At 32.3% G+C, this 16054-nt stretch overlaps 1 protein-coding gene across 6 annotated transcripts in view; it reads right to left on the minus strand.

Moving 5' to 3' along the window:
* Nucleotides 1-1388: 1388 nt before the first annotated feature.
* The window catches only part of CUL2 (cullin 2), a 96560-nt gene continuing 81894 nt past the window's right edge, over nucleotides 1389-16054 (minus strand). For 4 of the 6 annotated variants that reach the window (XM_023521120.1, XM_023521119.1, XM_023521118.1 and 1 more), the window contains exons 19-23: nucleotides 12386-12452; nucleotides 6464-6666; nucleotides 4414-4515; nucleotides 2959-3075; nucleotides 1389-1977 (exon numbers count right to left, since the gene is read on the minus strand). In XM_023521120.1, the coding sequence (XP_023376888.1) occupies nucleotides 1846-1977; nucleotides 2959-3075; nucleotides 4414-4515; nucleotides 6464-6666; nucleotides 12386-12452 (621 nt within the window). In that variant the 3' untranslated portion in view covers nucleotides 1389-1845. The remainder of the gene's footprint in view (nucleotides 1978-2958; nucleotides 3076-4413; nucleotides 4516-6463; nucleotides 6667-12385; nucleotides 12453-16054) is intronic. The other 2 variants (XM_011376325.2, XM_011376326.2) reach the window with 2 other exon arrangements.

Genomic DNA, 16054 nt, shown 5'->3' on the forward strand with positions numbered 1-16054 from the left:
TAATGATTTCAACTACCTGATGTAACTTGAGAATGATGGCCTAAAGTTCATTCTAAACACTGTTCCCTTTTGGGATGGTGACTTGGTTAAATGCATCTGTCCTCTTTTCATGCACAAGCGTATCTTTAATACATTTCCTTTCAGATAAAATGGGAAAATGATGTGATGAAAACCTGACAGTCACGTCTGTAGACCTCAGCACAGGTATTCTGTCCATTTTTCAATATATTTTCTTGACAATTAGATACCGGGATAAGACTTGATTTAACATTTATAGATATTTAAGAAAAAAGGAATCAATTTGGAAAACTTTATCAACAAGTTATCAAAACAAAGATTTGTTTTTTGACAGTGAAATGTACATTATATGGTTTGCCATTATTTCCTCTCTAGAAAGGTAAAATGAGTCATTATAAGCTCAGGTATTTTAAACACTTAAGAGACGAGTTAGGAAAGGTGCAACTGAAGAAACCAACTGTAAAAGCCATTTTTATAATAATAGGAGAAATTTGAATATAGACTACATATTAGATGGTATTAATTACGGTTTATTTGTAAGGTGTAATGTTGTTTTTTACTTTTTTTGAAAAGGCCTTAACTGTTAGACATAAACTAAAGTATTTTAAGTGAAATGATTTATGTAGAATATACTTTAAAAGATTCCAGCTTAAAAAAAATTGTGTGTATGTATTATGGTGGTGGGGGAGGTAGGGTAAATAGATAAAAAATATGATAACAGGCCAGAGTATTCTAATACTGCTGTTGACATATTTAATAAACAAAATAATGAAATTTCATATCTCTATATAAATGGCACCTCAAGTAAAATACTATATTTTTTAAAAAAGGTTTTAAGTTATGCATTGCTAAAAATACTGTGACTTATAAAATGTTAGAGGGGTATAAGGGTATTAGGTAGGTAGAGGTATAGAAGGGATAGACAGGTATCACAGGATCCCCTACAACTCAGAAAGGTAGAGGGGAAGGCAACGGAGCTGGGGGCAGTAATCTGTATTAGAATTAATGTATTATGAAAACAGAAGAAAGATAACTTTTGAGTGAAATGCTCTTTCTATGCCAGATTTAAAGTCACCACATATTCCCCTTATACTCTGTTTCTGTGGTATATCACATCACCAAAAAGTCTTGATGGAATTAAATCCTCAATATTCAAAATGCTCATATCCAATGTAGTTCTAATCCTTAAAAAGAAAACATTCTTTATGCTAAATGCATTTTTATGTATTCAAGAACAATAATCTAGACATTTTCAGTAGGATTTAAGTAGGAGTACAAGTGAATTAAACCATTCAGATAAAAATGCAACTAAAGCTGCTCTGATCACTCATGAACATTTATATATATATTATTTAGTGTGACACTTCATCCACATAAAAAAGGCATTCTACTTCTTTATTTTTTTATTTGACAAGCAGCAATATCATGTTTGTCATTTTAATGTAGATACAATTATTAAGGTTATCTGTCATATTACAATATTTAAGTTTTTATTTTATGTCCTTTAAGATACATTAAAAAAAAAACACATCAACTGCAAACGTGAAGGGGAGAAAAAGCATGGTACCCAACCAAATTTCCACATGTCAGCAATACTTCACTCATTCTTTTAATAAAGTTTTAAGAAATGTCATAATGACATGAGCTTGAAATATCTCTAGGCATTTTCTCTGACGCTCATGACGTGGCACTGGTGATGTTGTAAACAGCAGAAAAACAGGGGCTGCCAAATGACCAAATTATGGAGGCACAGGCCTGCTTTTTCCCACAGGAACACGCCAAATGGTGATGGCAATGATCTTCTCACACTCACACAGGAGAGCGACATCACGCTACGTAACTGTATTCATCTGCTGATGCTTGGCTGCGTTCAATGTACTGTTTGTCTATCAGCACTTCAATACACTTCTTAATCATGCTGATACTAGGATTAAACCTAGCTCTTGACTGGCTAATCACCTGTGTATAAGAGACATGGATGTCAAACTACTGCTAATCAATTAGTTATAAATAATTACTTTTAACAAATCAGCTATAAAAGTACCCCAAATTTACTGAGATTTCATCAAACATATCTACTCCATATAGGAAAAATATACTCAATAATTATTAAATTATATTAATTTAATCAAATAAAACCTTCTTAAATGGATGAATATGATATATCAAGTAAGTGAGTACCATAACAATATTAAAATTTTTAAACTCAGGGCAGTGCACGAGTAAAGAGAAAGCATTAGGTCGATTTTGACATGATGACCGAAAAGAATCTTTTATGCAAAGTATAGAAAAAGCCTAATGTTTATGTTGTGAAGGAATTAAAATATAGAACATAGATATAGCAAAATCTAATATTCATACATTACTAAATTAAACTATAAACTAACCTATCCAAATACTCACGCAGCCTCATGCCTCCATATAACCCCTACTCAACTCAGCTCTCAGCTGAGGTGACACTTTCTCAAGAAAGCCTTCCGCAGCATCACAGTGCTTTATGCCTTTTTATAGTGCATGTGACTAATTTTATATTTACTTGCATATTATTTCAATAATGTAGCTATTCTCTATTACACTGTGAACTCCAAAAGGCCAGGACCCCATCTTGCTTTTGCTCTGCATTAAATCCGCAATGATAAGCACAGTACTCTATCATGTGGTAGACGATCATGTACTTAAAGAATACATGAATATTTTAATAACTGGAGAAAAGATTCAATAAATTGGTAAAGTTCAGACTTCTAAACTCAAGCCAAAGCAAATCTGAATTGAATATTAAAATAATTAGTGAGTATTGTTCCCAATAAATAATAAAGCATTTCTTTATGGTATTTAGGAATCATACTATTTCTGTATCGTCTTTACAAAGAAACATTCCTAAACTGTACATTGGTAGTACCCTGTACCCCAAGAAGTCTTGAGGACTTTTCCCCCTTTTACCTCTTGAATAAGAGCATTATGCCGAAGTACTTTTCGTGCTTTCATGATACGAACTATAGCAGCTTGGAGATACATTTTCCGGTCCTCATCTACAGCACTTCTAGTCTGTTCCATTTCCTGTTTTATGAGGGGTGGGAGAAGGGGGTCGGTTAAAAAGACATTAAATCATAAAATTTGTTCTTAATTCATTTTATCAGTGAGTATAAATAAATTATCAATCTATACTGAGCATCAAATTACAGTTATTATGTGCCCAATATCACATAACAATTACCAAAAGAATATCTACAGTGAGTTGTATATAACTTGCTGGGTTAAAATTGGAAGGTTATTTAAAAAATTAATACTATTGTAAACTGTATTCAGTGAAAATAGGTAATAAAGTAGAACTTAAATGACACGGAACAATAAATTGTCAAGACTGTTGTCATTTCATTGAGTACAGACTCTACATCACAATGCTTTTAGATGCTTTAGTAATTGGCTCCAAGTGCATTATGGATCAGGCTTCAAGGCTTAGAGTTGTGGAGGGTTCTTCTCAGGCAGAGAAGCCAGGAGGGATGGGCTAGAAAGGGCATATCTCCACGGCGCTCAAGGAGACAGCAGAAGCAAGACATGCAAGCAGGTGATAGCATATAATAGGGGTCACATAACAGCTTTTCAAAGATAAAATACAACCCATATATTACAAATTATTATTCATTAGTCTAGAGATAAATAAAATCTCAAACATTTTAGGGTTCATATTTAATAGCAATTAATTAACATTCTTCTCCCCATGGGAGATTAAGTTCCTGGAGAGGGCCTGACAGCTTACATACATCCACATCCTGTCCTAAGCCTGGGACAGAGTGGGACATAGGTGGCAAACGGGAAAACTAGTGACATGAACAGGTAGGTTATCCCAGAATAAAGCAATAACCACTGCTAAGTTAAAAGAATCAACAGTACACGTTTACTGTGCAAACTGGCCCATCTGGTAGTCTAGATCCCACTCCATACCTACTAGATCACAATTTGTGTTTGAAAAAGATCCCCAGGTGGTTCATTTACACATGAAAGTCTGAGAAGCATTTTTAAGAATTTTTCTTTGAAAGAAATGCGTTGTAAAACTTTCTCCTATTTTACAAATGAAAAATACAAGAGATTATATTACTATTCAAGGTAGGAATTTTTAGAAAGATGCAAAGCAGAGCAGTACATTTTAATATAGCTTAAGAGCAAGTATGACTGAATTGCAACACCCTTTTTCTTAGATACCCATGATACTACTGTTTTTAAACCTAAAATACCGGCAGAGGTTTTGTTTGTAAGATCAGTAAATGCAAAGAATAAACCGGAAAAGATGCATATTATTAATTTTGATGTACAAAGTTTTGCAACATCTCAATGCTACCACTTGCAAAGTACAATGCTTAAATATTTCCAAAAGAAGTGACATTGAATAGCACTTACCTGTGGTGTGTCTTTCTGCATCGATGTAGTAATTTTAAATTTTGTTCTTTTACTGCTGAAGTTCATATTTAATGAAAATGAAGATTCTGCATCGATATCTTCCTACGATAAAAAATAATCCATTTATATTTACAAAAAAATAAAATTATTACATAAGAATGCATTTGCTGTAACATTTTATGAAATTAAATACTAACCAAGTAAAAAACCCTGAATTCTCATAATCTTTTTCATTATAAAGATTATTTAAGAGAAAAATAATTGTCCTCTGTCAAACAGAAAACGATTCTTTTCTAATTTTATACTTGATAAAATTTTAATCAGTTTAGATTAAATAAATAAGCTATTTTCTGGCCCAACTATTATATATATTACCTTTAGAAAAGACAAAAGAGTCAAGCTCATTGGCCTAACAAAATTTAAGATTTTTGTGAAATACCAATCTCTTCATTTTTCCATCACCCCATTTTGAAAAACTGAATCAAGTATTTTTTTAATGCTGCAATACCAAAATACCAATTATAAATAACATGACTGTAGAAGCAAGCTATTTCCAGTGGCACACAAGCATCATTTCTCCAAGACTCTGGTGTGATTCATGTTTTATTCACTCGGCCAAGAGCAAGTAGCCTTTTCTCAAGTGAAAGTTTTTAAGCCAGTTTTTGGAATCATAAATTCTCTATCAGGCTTAAGAAAGCCACTCATATCATATAGTGGAATTTCTCCATCAGCAGAATCAAGAAGTACTTGGAAGATAGACTCATTCTCAATAACAATCTACAAAGTTCTAAGGAACTGGTAGATTCATAATTAAAATTTAATGTGCAAACAAACAACCTATATTTATTTTGCATATTTCTGGGCAGCAAAAATAAGATGTTTTAGAAAAATATATAACTTCTTAAACACTTTAACTTAAAGGGTAAAGGGGGTCAAATATATGCTGACGAAAGTAGATCTGACTTTGCAATGCAATAAACAGATGATGTAGTACTGAATCTGACAATGCAATAAACAGATGATGTAGTACTGAATCTGACAATGCAATAAACAGATGATGTAGTACTGAATTGTACACTTGAACCTATATAATTTTATTAACCAATGCCAATCCAATAAATTTAATTTAAAAAATAAATAATTTTAAGTTTTAAGCTTAAATTTTAAATCATAATTGCCTTGATTAAAATATTAAGAATATTAATATTTTGTTAAGGTTGTAAAGTCAAAAAAATTAATTTCTGAAAATTAAAAAAAGCCTGATTTGAATTTCTGAATATATGCCATTTAGAGCTGTTCAATTACAGGCTACAAAATGTCATAATCTTAGGGATTTTAGCAAACTGAATTGAGAGAAATAAGCTGTAGGCTATTAACTTTACCAAAATAAAAATGAAACATCATTTACAAAAATTTTTTCTTATAGGCACAATAATTTGAAGCAGGAGATTCAACCCACATCTGCTTTAACCATTTAAATATCCAAGATATACTATAACAACAAAAACTTATTACTAGAAAGTTATGAAGAAAAAGAGGAAGATACTATTGGCTTGTGATTCCTGTGACAAATATTAAAAATATATGAGTCCTGAAATTAAGGGACATGAGACTAAGAGCATTTGGGACAAAGTTACACATGTTAAATATGCATATAGATATCGATAGGCTGTCATTTCCTTCTACAGAACCATATCATATAGTTAAATATTAACTAAACACATGAAAAAAAGAAACCAAAAATATTTATGATAGGCTACAGTTTTAAACCTCAATTTATCAGAATATTCCCAATGGCAATTCAGGAAACTGTCATAGTACAGGACAAATAAAAGCAAACTATAAAGGGTATATAGGCACCAACTTACATAGACTTCTCTGTGACTCCTCCTCAAGTTCACAGCTCTAAGGAGCTGGCAGTAAGGAAGCTGATTCAAGTGCTTTCCAAAGTTACAAGGGCATTAACAATTATAATGTCACTTTTAAAACTGAACATCCCACGAAAAAGCTTTAATGTTTACGATGCTTAAGTTCCTTTAAATTCTCATACCTTTTCTGAATCATGGTTAATCATTTTCACATCAAGTAATGATTTGATTGTTTTTGTCAGTTCCTTTTCATTCATCTGAGTGCTGTCTTGAAGCTCTTTATAGCTGACAGTTTCACTGTTGTTAAAGGCTAGAAGAACTGCCATTTGGTATGTTGTAACCATGGCTACATATGGTTTGCCCAAATAGTTCATTTTAACTTCACCTACAATTAAAACAAAATTGTGACAAACTGATCATTCAAAGAAACATTTCAAAACTACCTGAATAATTGTTTATTTCTGATATTTTCTCCTGAAGTAAAGAATTGTTAAGTTGTTGGAAAACCATTCCTGCTGGCAATGTAATCATTTTGTTTGTTTGGCAAAGGTGGGGTGGAGGCACGGGGGGTTGAGGAAAGGCTATTAGTTTTGAGTATGTAGTATAAATCACAGGTAAGCTATCAACTCTATCAGTAGGTTTAAACAATGTCTTTAAATAGTCACTGGAAGGCAGAAAAAAACTGTAAGACAGGTGGGGATCCATGGAAAAATGGACAAAGAGGAGAGGGTATTGGCTTGCTACCAGCAACTGCTTCATGTGCTATCTCATTTGGCCTGTCCCAGGTATGGGTCAATCAGCCAGGGAGGTCTATAAACATACAGGAAATGGCTACCCAGCAGTTCAACTCAATTGCAATTTCTGCCAAAATTATTAAAATAACATTTTCCTTCCCATCAATTTTCTAGGAGCAGCCAGGAATGAGAGGAGAGACAAACAGATTCATAATTTTGTTAAAAACAGTAGAATAAAAATGCCCTACACTCTACACTACCCTAAGAGCTATAAAAGATATAGCGAGTAAAGGCAAACTACAGTTCTGCAAAATCTCAGGGAGAGAACACACTGAAAGGCTTATAACAAACTGTATGACAAATCTGTGTGCACTCTGTAACATGTTAAAAAAATTAATGTAAGTCAAAGAACTGCTTCCTAAAGCAGAAAGTTGTGATTCAGTGATTGTATTTCTCCTCACCCCACCCACCTATCCCTCTCTCCCTCCTCCGTCTTTCTGTCCCTCTGTCCTTGTCTCTCTCTGAGTCTGTCTGTCTCTGTCTCTCTCTCTCTCTCTCATTCTCTCTCACACATACACACACAAAGAGCCTGCACTATTTGACTTAATGGATTATAAACTCACTCAGTGAGAGATTTGGTTTTAGAACTCTATATTTAAATTTAAGGAAGCTGAACTTCACATGAACATTTATCCCACAGACTGTATTCTCCCTGTTAGGAGTAATTAGTAACTCTGACCAAGATTTTGTGTTTCTTTATTCAGTAAGTAATTCAAGATTTTAACACAATGCAATACAAGATATATATATGCCTTACTGTTAAATTGTACATCTGAAACTTACTGGATTTCGTTAACCAATGTCACCTAAATAAATATTTTAAAGAATATAATTCTATTCTCCAATTTATTATCACCACACAGATACCTATTTCAACTTTCATTATACCCTGACTTAGTTCAGAAAAACCGATATTCAGATATATTTTTCAAAATTATTTGGAAACATTAAGAGAAAAATTTCCTAACCTCTGAATTTTAATGAAAAGAGATTTAATACAGTAATTAGAATATTCAATTCACACAAAGAGTTTAAGTAAAAAAATATCATTAGTTGTGTACTACTAACAATTAGTATAAAGAGTACTTGAAGGGCTCTTGTCAACATTTAAGTTTGAGAACTGTGGTGATATGCAAAAAAATCACATATACTGTTATATCATTAATCAAATACCAGAAACAAGTATAAAATAATGTATCAAGCACCTTAATGGTTAAATGAGACCGTCAGCCAGCATGTCCCTTGACGGTGTAATATGCTGCTGTGGGTTTGGAAACAGAATGAGTCTTCTGCCACACAACCAGAACCCAGAAAGCATGAGGAGACGGTGTAAGTAAGGAGTTCAAGTATCGCTTACTTATTATTAAGTATATTCTGCAACCTTTAAAAGGAGGCAAACTATTGAGTTTTGTATTACACCTTTTTCTTGCTATTTTTTCAATAACTTATCAGGGTCGAGATACATGGACTTCTTTTTTCCGCATCATGCTTTTATCGGTCAGCTCACAGCTGAAAAGACTGGTAAAAAGGTGGAGGAACATGTGGAACAGAAAAGGAAATCCCAAATTTGAATGATTCACTTAATTACTGCTATGTAAACAGAAAAGGAAAATGACAAAAGAGGTCAACTTGCAGAATAAGTTGACAAACCCTAAGAAACTCCTAACTAGAATAAAACATTCTGATACATACATACTTTAAGAAATAAGCCAATCATAATTCAAGTGGCATTTACAACTAAAGGAGATAAGGACTGGTTAGAACGCTCCTAAATTTCATCCAGGTTACCCTACCCAGTCCCCCATTACCTGTTAGCGCCATAGTCACTAAAGGAAAGTTCTCTTTACAGAAGAATGTCAGCTACTAATTGTTGAATAAATGATAGTAATGAAATTATTGATTCAAGCAAGGATCATCAGTGGATGCTAAAACCATTAGGTAAAGTTGTTCCTCAAAAAGGGCATTCATCTGAGACTTAAGTATCAGCCCTCAGATCATCTGCTAATTGAAAAGGGGAAAGAGTATCTTTACAATGGAGGTATCTGAAGGTCATCACCTTAACCAAGTGACCACCTTTAGTGTTGCTAATAGTGGGACAATCTTTTATATATCCTTTGTTGTAACATGATGAAGAACAGAGGCCCACCTAAGGAGTGTTCTTGCCAATAGTATTTAATCTGAAAATAATCAAACTTTTGGACCTAATTTCTACTTTACAGAAAATATAGGAAATAGAAACAAATAAAATCTGACAAACACAGAATGCTGGATATTCTACAAGACAACTGGCCTGCTCTTTTCAAAAAAGATTGTCCAGAGGGTTAAAGTAGAGGAAAGGGTAGATGGTGGGGAAAGGAAGTGGGAAGACACAAGAGCCAAACACAATTAGTGATCTTTGATTCTTTTAAAACAGGCATCAATCAAAGTTACTGGGAACCATCAGGAAAATCGGAATATGGGCTAGACACTAGATTATATTAAAACCCCTCACCATTTTAGCTGAAGTACTTGAAATCAGTAATGAGAAGAATTCAGTCAGTGATACAAAGAATCACTTTTAAGGTATGTGAAACAATAAGATGAAACTTTCATTTTGGCAAATAGTAACTACCAATACTTATATAATGATTTACAGTTCACTAAGTGCTAACGTGACCTTAACATGCATATTATCTATGTATTAGCTACATGTCTGTGTATTTTCTAATGAAGTGTTATCTCCCTTGAGTTCATCATTTCTAAACTTATCTCTCAGCAACTGACCTGGATTCCTGCAACTTCCTGCTCTGCCACAAATGAAACTTATTTATATACAATGTAACAGTTTCCAGGTTCTGTTATGTGTATCTCTTCATCAAGTTGTTCTCCCAGAATAATTCTATCCAGTGTCTTAGTCATAAATCCAATGGAATTTTCACCTTTCTCTCATTCAGTAACTGTCACATTTAATATCATAGATTGCTTAATTCTTAGAATTCTTATCTCTATTGGTAATACACTCTCAGCAGTCTTCTTTGCCTATCTTGGCTAAGTTATACCCATTCTTGAAAACCAAGTTTAGATGTTATCTCCCTGGAAGCCTTCTCTCGCCAGTAGCTGTTTGCCACTACCATTCTATGTGATACGTAAACCCTGCGCTTGCCTTTCCATTATATTAAAAACATTGTACTGTAATTATTTCCTTGTTGTCCTCCTCCTAGATGTGAGCTTTTTGAGGGCTGAGTCTTTGTCCACTTGGCATTCAGAAGTACTTAGAAGACAGAAAATGGTCTTTGAGTTGATGAATGAATTTTACAAAGATAAAGGATGAGGAGAAAAGCTCAGAGAAGTTAATTTGCTCAAGTTTACACAGCTAGTAGGCTATGTTTTCTGATTCTAAATTCCTTTAAATACCATTTTATAACCCATCTCCAACAATCTGTGAAGACTTTTGGCTTATAACAGAGAAATATCTGGGAATGTGGAAATGGACTGGGAAAGAGTAATTTTGAATATATATATAAGTACAAATGATCGGAGTTCTCAGGAATCAGAACTCTTGAGTGATCAGTCCAGTATCAGAGCCAAGGTTTTAAAGGACCCCTGGAGCCTTCTGACAAATGTGGGCACTCCAGAACATATATCTTATTTATGGATGGTGTCTGAGAACCTTTTAAGTGAATAAATGAATAAATAAAAAACAAAACTTTAGCCAGTGGTTTCACTGATAAGTCATAGATTTTTTTCCGTGCCTTCAGTGGTTCAAGACAATAAATAAATTTACAAGGGTAACATCTTTTTTTCCAAAGAAAGAATTATTTGGTTTTAATTAAGATACAAACACATAACACTAAAACAAGACAAAACAAACAAACAAAAGAGCTCCAAAAATCTTGTTCATATGGACGAGCTTGAGAATTTAGCATAGCTCAAAAACAGAAAAAGAAAGTTGTGCTTGTTCCTATTGAGATGTTATTGTTAACAGTTATCTAGCCAAATTCCAATGGCAAGAAATATGTACATAGTTTTTTCATTTCTATATACAACTAGCTGCCAAACACCCTCATTAAAATTACTTTAGGAGATAGTTTAATTATTACTGAAGTAATGAGAATAACCAAGACAGTTTAAACTCAAGACAGATGTGAAGTAAAAGAAAATTAAATTCAGTATATTAAGATATACTAGCTTTTTTAGTTATCTAAAATACTGGTCCAGCAATTTTTTTTTCCTTAAAATCAATTGTATTTACTAAACGAGAATAGAAAAATATTCACAACAGATGTAAAATTAAAGGCAACAACTAAGTGACCACTTATTAAAAATATCAATAAACATGTCTATTTCACGAACTATTGAAAAAATTAAAATGTCCAACTTGCTCAAATAAAGATAAACTTTTAAAAATTATTATGAATATGTATTACTAACACAATGAGATATCATATTACAAATGTCAAGTAGTCAAATACATGACACTTAAGAGGAATTAGATGAAATTTCTCTTAGGTTAAGTGAATAGAAAGACTTCCTATTAAAGTTTATGGCAACTGATCAGATTTTGTTGTACCATCTCTAAGATATATTAACATATACATGTTAATGTACAAAAGAAAAGCTGACTCGCTGTACTTTTCAAAGCATATGTAGAGAAAACTGAGTGTTTGGTTTGGCTAACATCTTCAGGCAATTTAGAGCAATTGCACAAAGTCTATAATTATTCAGGTGTTAATCCTACCTAATAATAACTATAATAATAACAGTGGCCCCCACTATTCCAGAAAGCAAAGGAAATGATTAGATTCTGATTAAACTTTCCTAAAATTGGAAACTACTGAAAATTAAGGGGGACATTCTAAAAAAAGCATTTACTGTTGCAGATCACTATAGTACCACAAATAAAAATCAAATGGCTATGTCTCCTTAGAATGCTACAATACTTAATGAAATTCCTGATGATATCTGGCATATTTAGAGAGAACAGGTTTCTTGGATTATTTGACTCACTATATCTAGGTTTCTAAATAAAATTTCTAATGTTATAAGAAATGGGTTTTTTTACAGAAATGTAATTAATTATTATAAAATTGAGAAAATTTCTTAAGCAGTAATTATATAAGTAGCTGTTATAAAATACTATTAAAAGGTACTGCACTTTATTTTCATTATTAGTTTTTTAACGGTAAGCATTAAAGGTAGATGGAGGAGAAAATGTTAAAAATTATCATTAGAAAAAAACACATTTATGCTGTAGGAAACCTCTTTCTAAATTATTAACATAATCATAGCTGGTAAATTTCATTAAAGTAGATATAATTAAATGCATTTTACCTGTACAGAGATAATGTAACCACGTAAGTTTCCTTCCACTGAAATGCTGGCTGTAAAATAATTCAAACTGTAAAAAAGAAAAAAATCAAATTATTTGCAGCTACTATAGCATAACTTACTCGGATATCACTACACTAAAAATGTTTTAAAATGTTCACGTTAAAAAAGTTATTATAGCTCATCTGGTATACCTATTCATTTTACTGACTAACACAAATATTAGTCCAGCTCTTTTCACTTACAACCTTGTCCAGGGAACTCTCCACTAAAACACAGCCCTGCAAATTTGACTTTTTGTATAAATTCAGAAATGACATAATGATTCAATATCATTTCTGAATATCAATTTGGACTTTATAATTATCTACCAAAACTTCCATCATATAAATTGCAGTATGAAAATACAAGTCATAGCTTTATTTCTGTTTGCAAACATACTGAAGTGACATGTTGATTAATATATCTGTGGTTACCTATAAAGTGACAGCTACGATTTAACTTTCACATCCAAACACCAATACAAAGCTTCACAGTATTTGTCTTTGTATCTCTTTTTGTTGATACTATTAAATTTAACATTCTAGTAATGTAGCTTTGAAATGTTTAAAATTCCTTCCTTGTACTGAATGTGTGATTGTAGGACATCAGTCCACACAGTGTTCATATCTTTTAAAGAGCTATTACATAATATATAGTGAGAAAATAATATTGAAATGTAAAAGATAAATCTTCAACTTCATTACAAAACTGAAAAATAAACAAATGCAACATGTCAGAATTCAGAATTGTGGACATACTTTTAGCATGATGTTCCATATGTAATATGCCTAAAGCTTTTATTTGTATATTAAACTTTACATTCTGTACTTTCAAAAAGAAGTTTAAATAAAGCATTTAGCAAAATCTGACCTATCAGCCACACTATTTCCACTTCTTACAACAAAATTTATAGCTGCCAGCCAAGGGAATTGGTGAATTTTTTCAGCAGTTTATTCCAAGTTTGACTAGCCCTGGGAAGCTGGAACCTGTTAAACACATTTTCCCTCTAATAATGCAGTGCTCTCCTGACTAAGCAAATCCACCAACCCCTTTGCATGATACAAAGGAAACGACTGGCACCAGGAATACTTAAGATTTTCTACCTGGTTCTAATCTTGATAAAGAGAAAAAATATGTCATAAAAGGATCCCACAGTATGCTTTGATTAATTAATAATCTCCGTGGTATGAATAAAATTCAATTATTACTATGCAACTCATAATTATGAAACATTTATAATGAATTTGTGGACAAAAGCAAAATAAAGCATTTTTGAAACTGAAAAACCAAACTTTAAAATGCTCTTTACAAATTATTTAAGTGCAAAAGTAGCTTTCATATGTATATTCAAAGCTCCAAAGGCATGTTTTACTTCTTTATACTCCCAGCAACTAGTTCTATCAATATTTTTACTGATGATGTTATCAATATACCAAAATATATTTCTTTGTCCTCAAATTTAAAATGTGATTTATAAAGATTCTATACCTAGTCATAACAAACAGACTCAGTTCCAAATGGGAATATTATAAATTCATCTGGTATTAAAAGACAAAAGTTGTAAAACCTTGCTTAATTATATATCATTAAATAATCGTTATCAAAGTTTATTAGTAAGAACTACATCTTGACTAAACTTCAGAATCTTTCACATACCATTTGAAGGCATAATTAGAACTCAAAGGGCCTTAAAAATTAACATTTTGTATTCAGAGTTGATACACTTCTAACAGAGAGCTGCACTAATATACACTACTTTATATTTCTTTAGTATTATTTAGGTTTGTGGACTAGGTAAACAAAAGAAATCTAACAATTAAAATTTACTGGTCTAATGAACAAAATAAATTACCTTTAATTAAATCTTAATTTCAATAGTTTTAAGATACATATGTGTAAAATGAAAAGTAATTTTTGATAAACAGCTATACCTAAGATTAAGATATAAAAAATATAAATGATCAACTAAGGCGAGATGAATTAATTTACATGTGAAAAATGTATACTATCAAGTACACACCAATGAATTTTCATTCCTGTGTAACTGAAAACTTGTATTTACTAGGAAAAAATATGAGGCAAACTCCCTCTACTGGTAATTAGAGAAAACCCAAATGGACAGAACAATATTATGAAAGCATAATTTTATAGTCGGAAAGAAACCCATTTCCTGTTTGTAAATGAGAAAACTGAAACTTGATGAAGGTCATGCATTAATAAATAAAAGTTATGGGATTGAAAAACCAATACTGGAAAATAATTATTTCAAGGAGAAAGAGAAGAAAACAAAGTTAGAAGAAAACTTTGTTTCTGCCAGCCCCCACTCTGCCTTAATTTCAAATGGAAGAGCAAGCTCCTATGAAGAAATGTTTTTAAGTCAAAGGTGGCTACCACAACCCTTGCCCCTAGCTTGCATCTATCCTTTCTTCAAAATTTACAATAACCTGGGTTCATACTCTACTCATCCAAATGAATGCTCTTCTTCATATGGTTTCTAAGATGGTTTGCGCTTTAATGCCTTTTCTAAGAAGACGCAAAAAGTCCTGGATAATACTCCTATTATGCCTGATAACTTGAAATCCGCCTGGCTGTTCAGAGTACTCTATTACCAATATTACTATAACCATGACTTCTACTATCAGCTACCGCTTAGTGAGTTCTTATTGTATACCAAGTTAAGTGCTTTAGTGCTGTACATGATTTCATTTCATCTTTAAATAAACTAGTTTGTATAAAGTACCATTATCAGTTAACAAAAAATTTAAAAGTTATTTGCCCAAAGTCACAGAGCATAGTAAATGGCAGAAAAGACATTCAAAACCAGGAATTATGATTCCAGAGACTACACTGTTATTTTATTTATAACCTTTACTTTGAAAGTAACAAAAATAACATATTTAAGAAATGGTTCAAATTATCATTTGTGAACATCTCTAGGAAACAGTGTAATCAAATACCATTTTCTTTTTAAACTTCTTAAATGTATGTATAACTCAATGGTTCACAATATCAAAACACTGCCAAATCAGGAACTATTAAAAAGTAATGAAGATTTCTCTAGGAAAAAAATGCTACCCAACTTCCAGCCAATCAAGAAATAAGAAGCCTTTTTTGGTGAGTTAGAGAATCAAAAAGGGTCAGTTTTAAGACAAATGAAAACACGTCCACTCAAAAATTTGTATATAAATGTTCATAGCAGCGTTAGTCATTTACTAAAAATGTGGTATATCCATACAATGGACACACTGAAACATCAGATAACAATCCCTAATGATAAAATGTAGAAATGAGGCGTCAGCTTCTCTAATCATTGCTATGAGAATGTTAATGTGCATTGTCATTACATGTTCACTTTTGATATCATCTCATTCTACTATGTAATATAACAATGTAGATCGAGTACAGCAAGTAGGTGAGCCTGCATCTCACGTAAGCACTACATGGAAATCCTGTCCTGCCTATGAGGACAGTGGCCTCCCCACTACCTCATCAGATATCCAGCTAAGCTCTTGAGGAACAGTCCTAAGAATCACAAGAGAAAAGATATGGTGGGCCTCTATAACACACGGACAAAGGGCAGACAACTACTGTTACAAGGAATTCAACTCATTATTGTTTGGAACTGTTACA

The sequence above is a fragment of the Pteropus vampyrus genome, unplaced genomic scaffold (assembly GCF_000151845.1).
Source record: "Pteropus vampyrus isolate Shadow unplaced genomic scaffold, Pvam_2.0 Scaffold294, whole genome shotgun sequence".
NCBI classification, from domain to species: domain Eukaryota; kingdom Metazoa; phylum Chordata; class Mammalia; order Chiroptera; family Pteropodidae; genus Pteropus; species Pteropus vampyrus.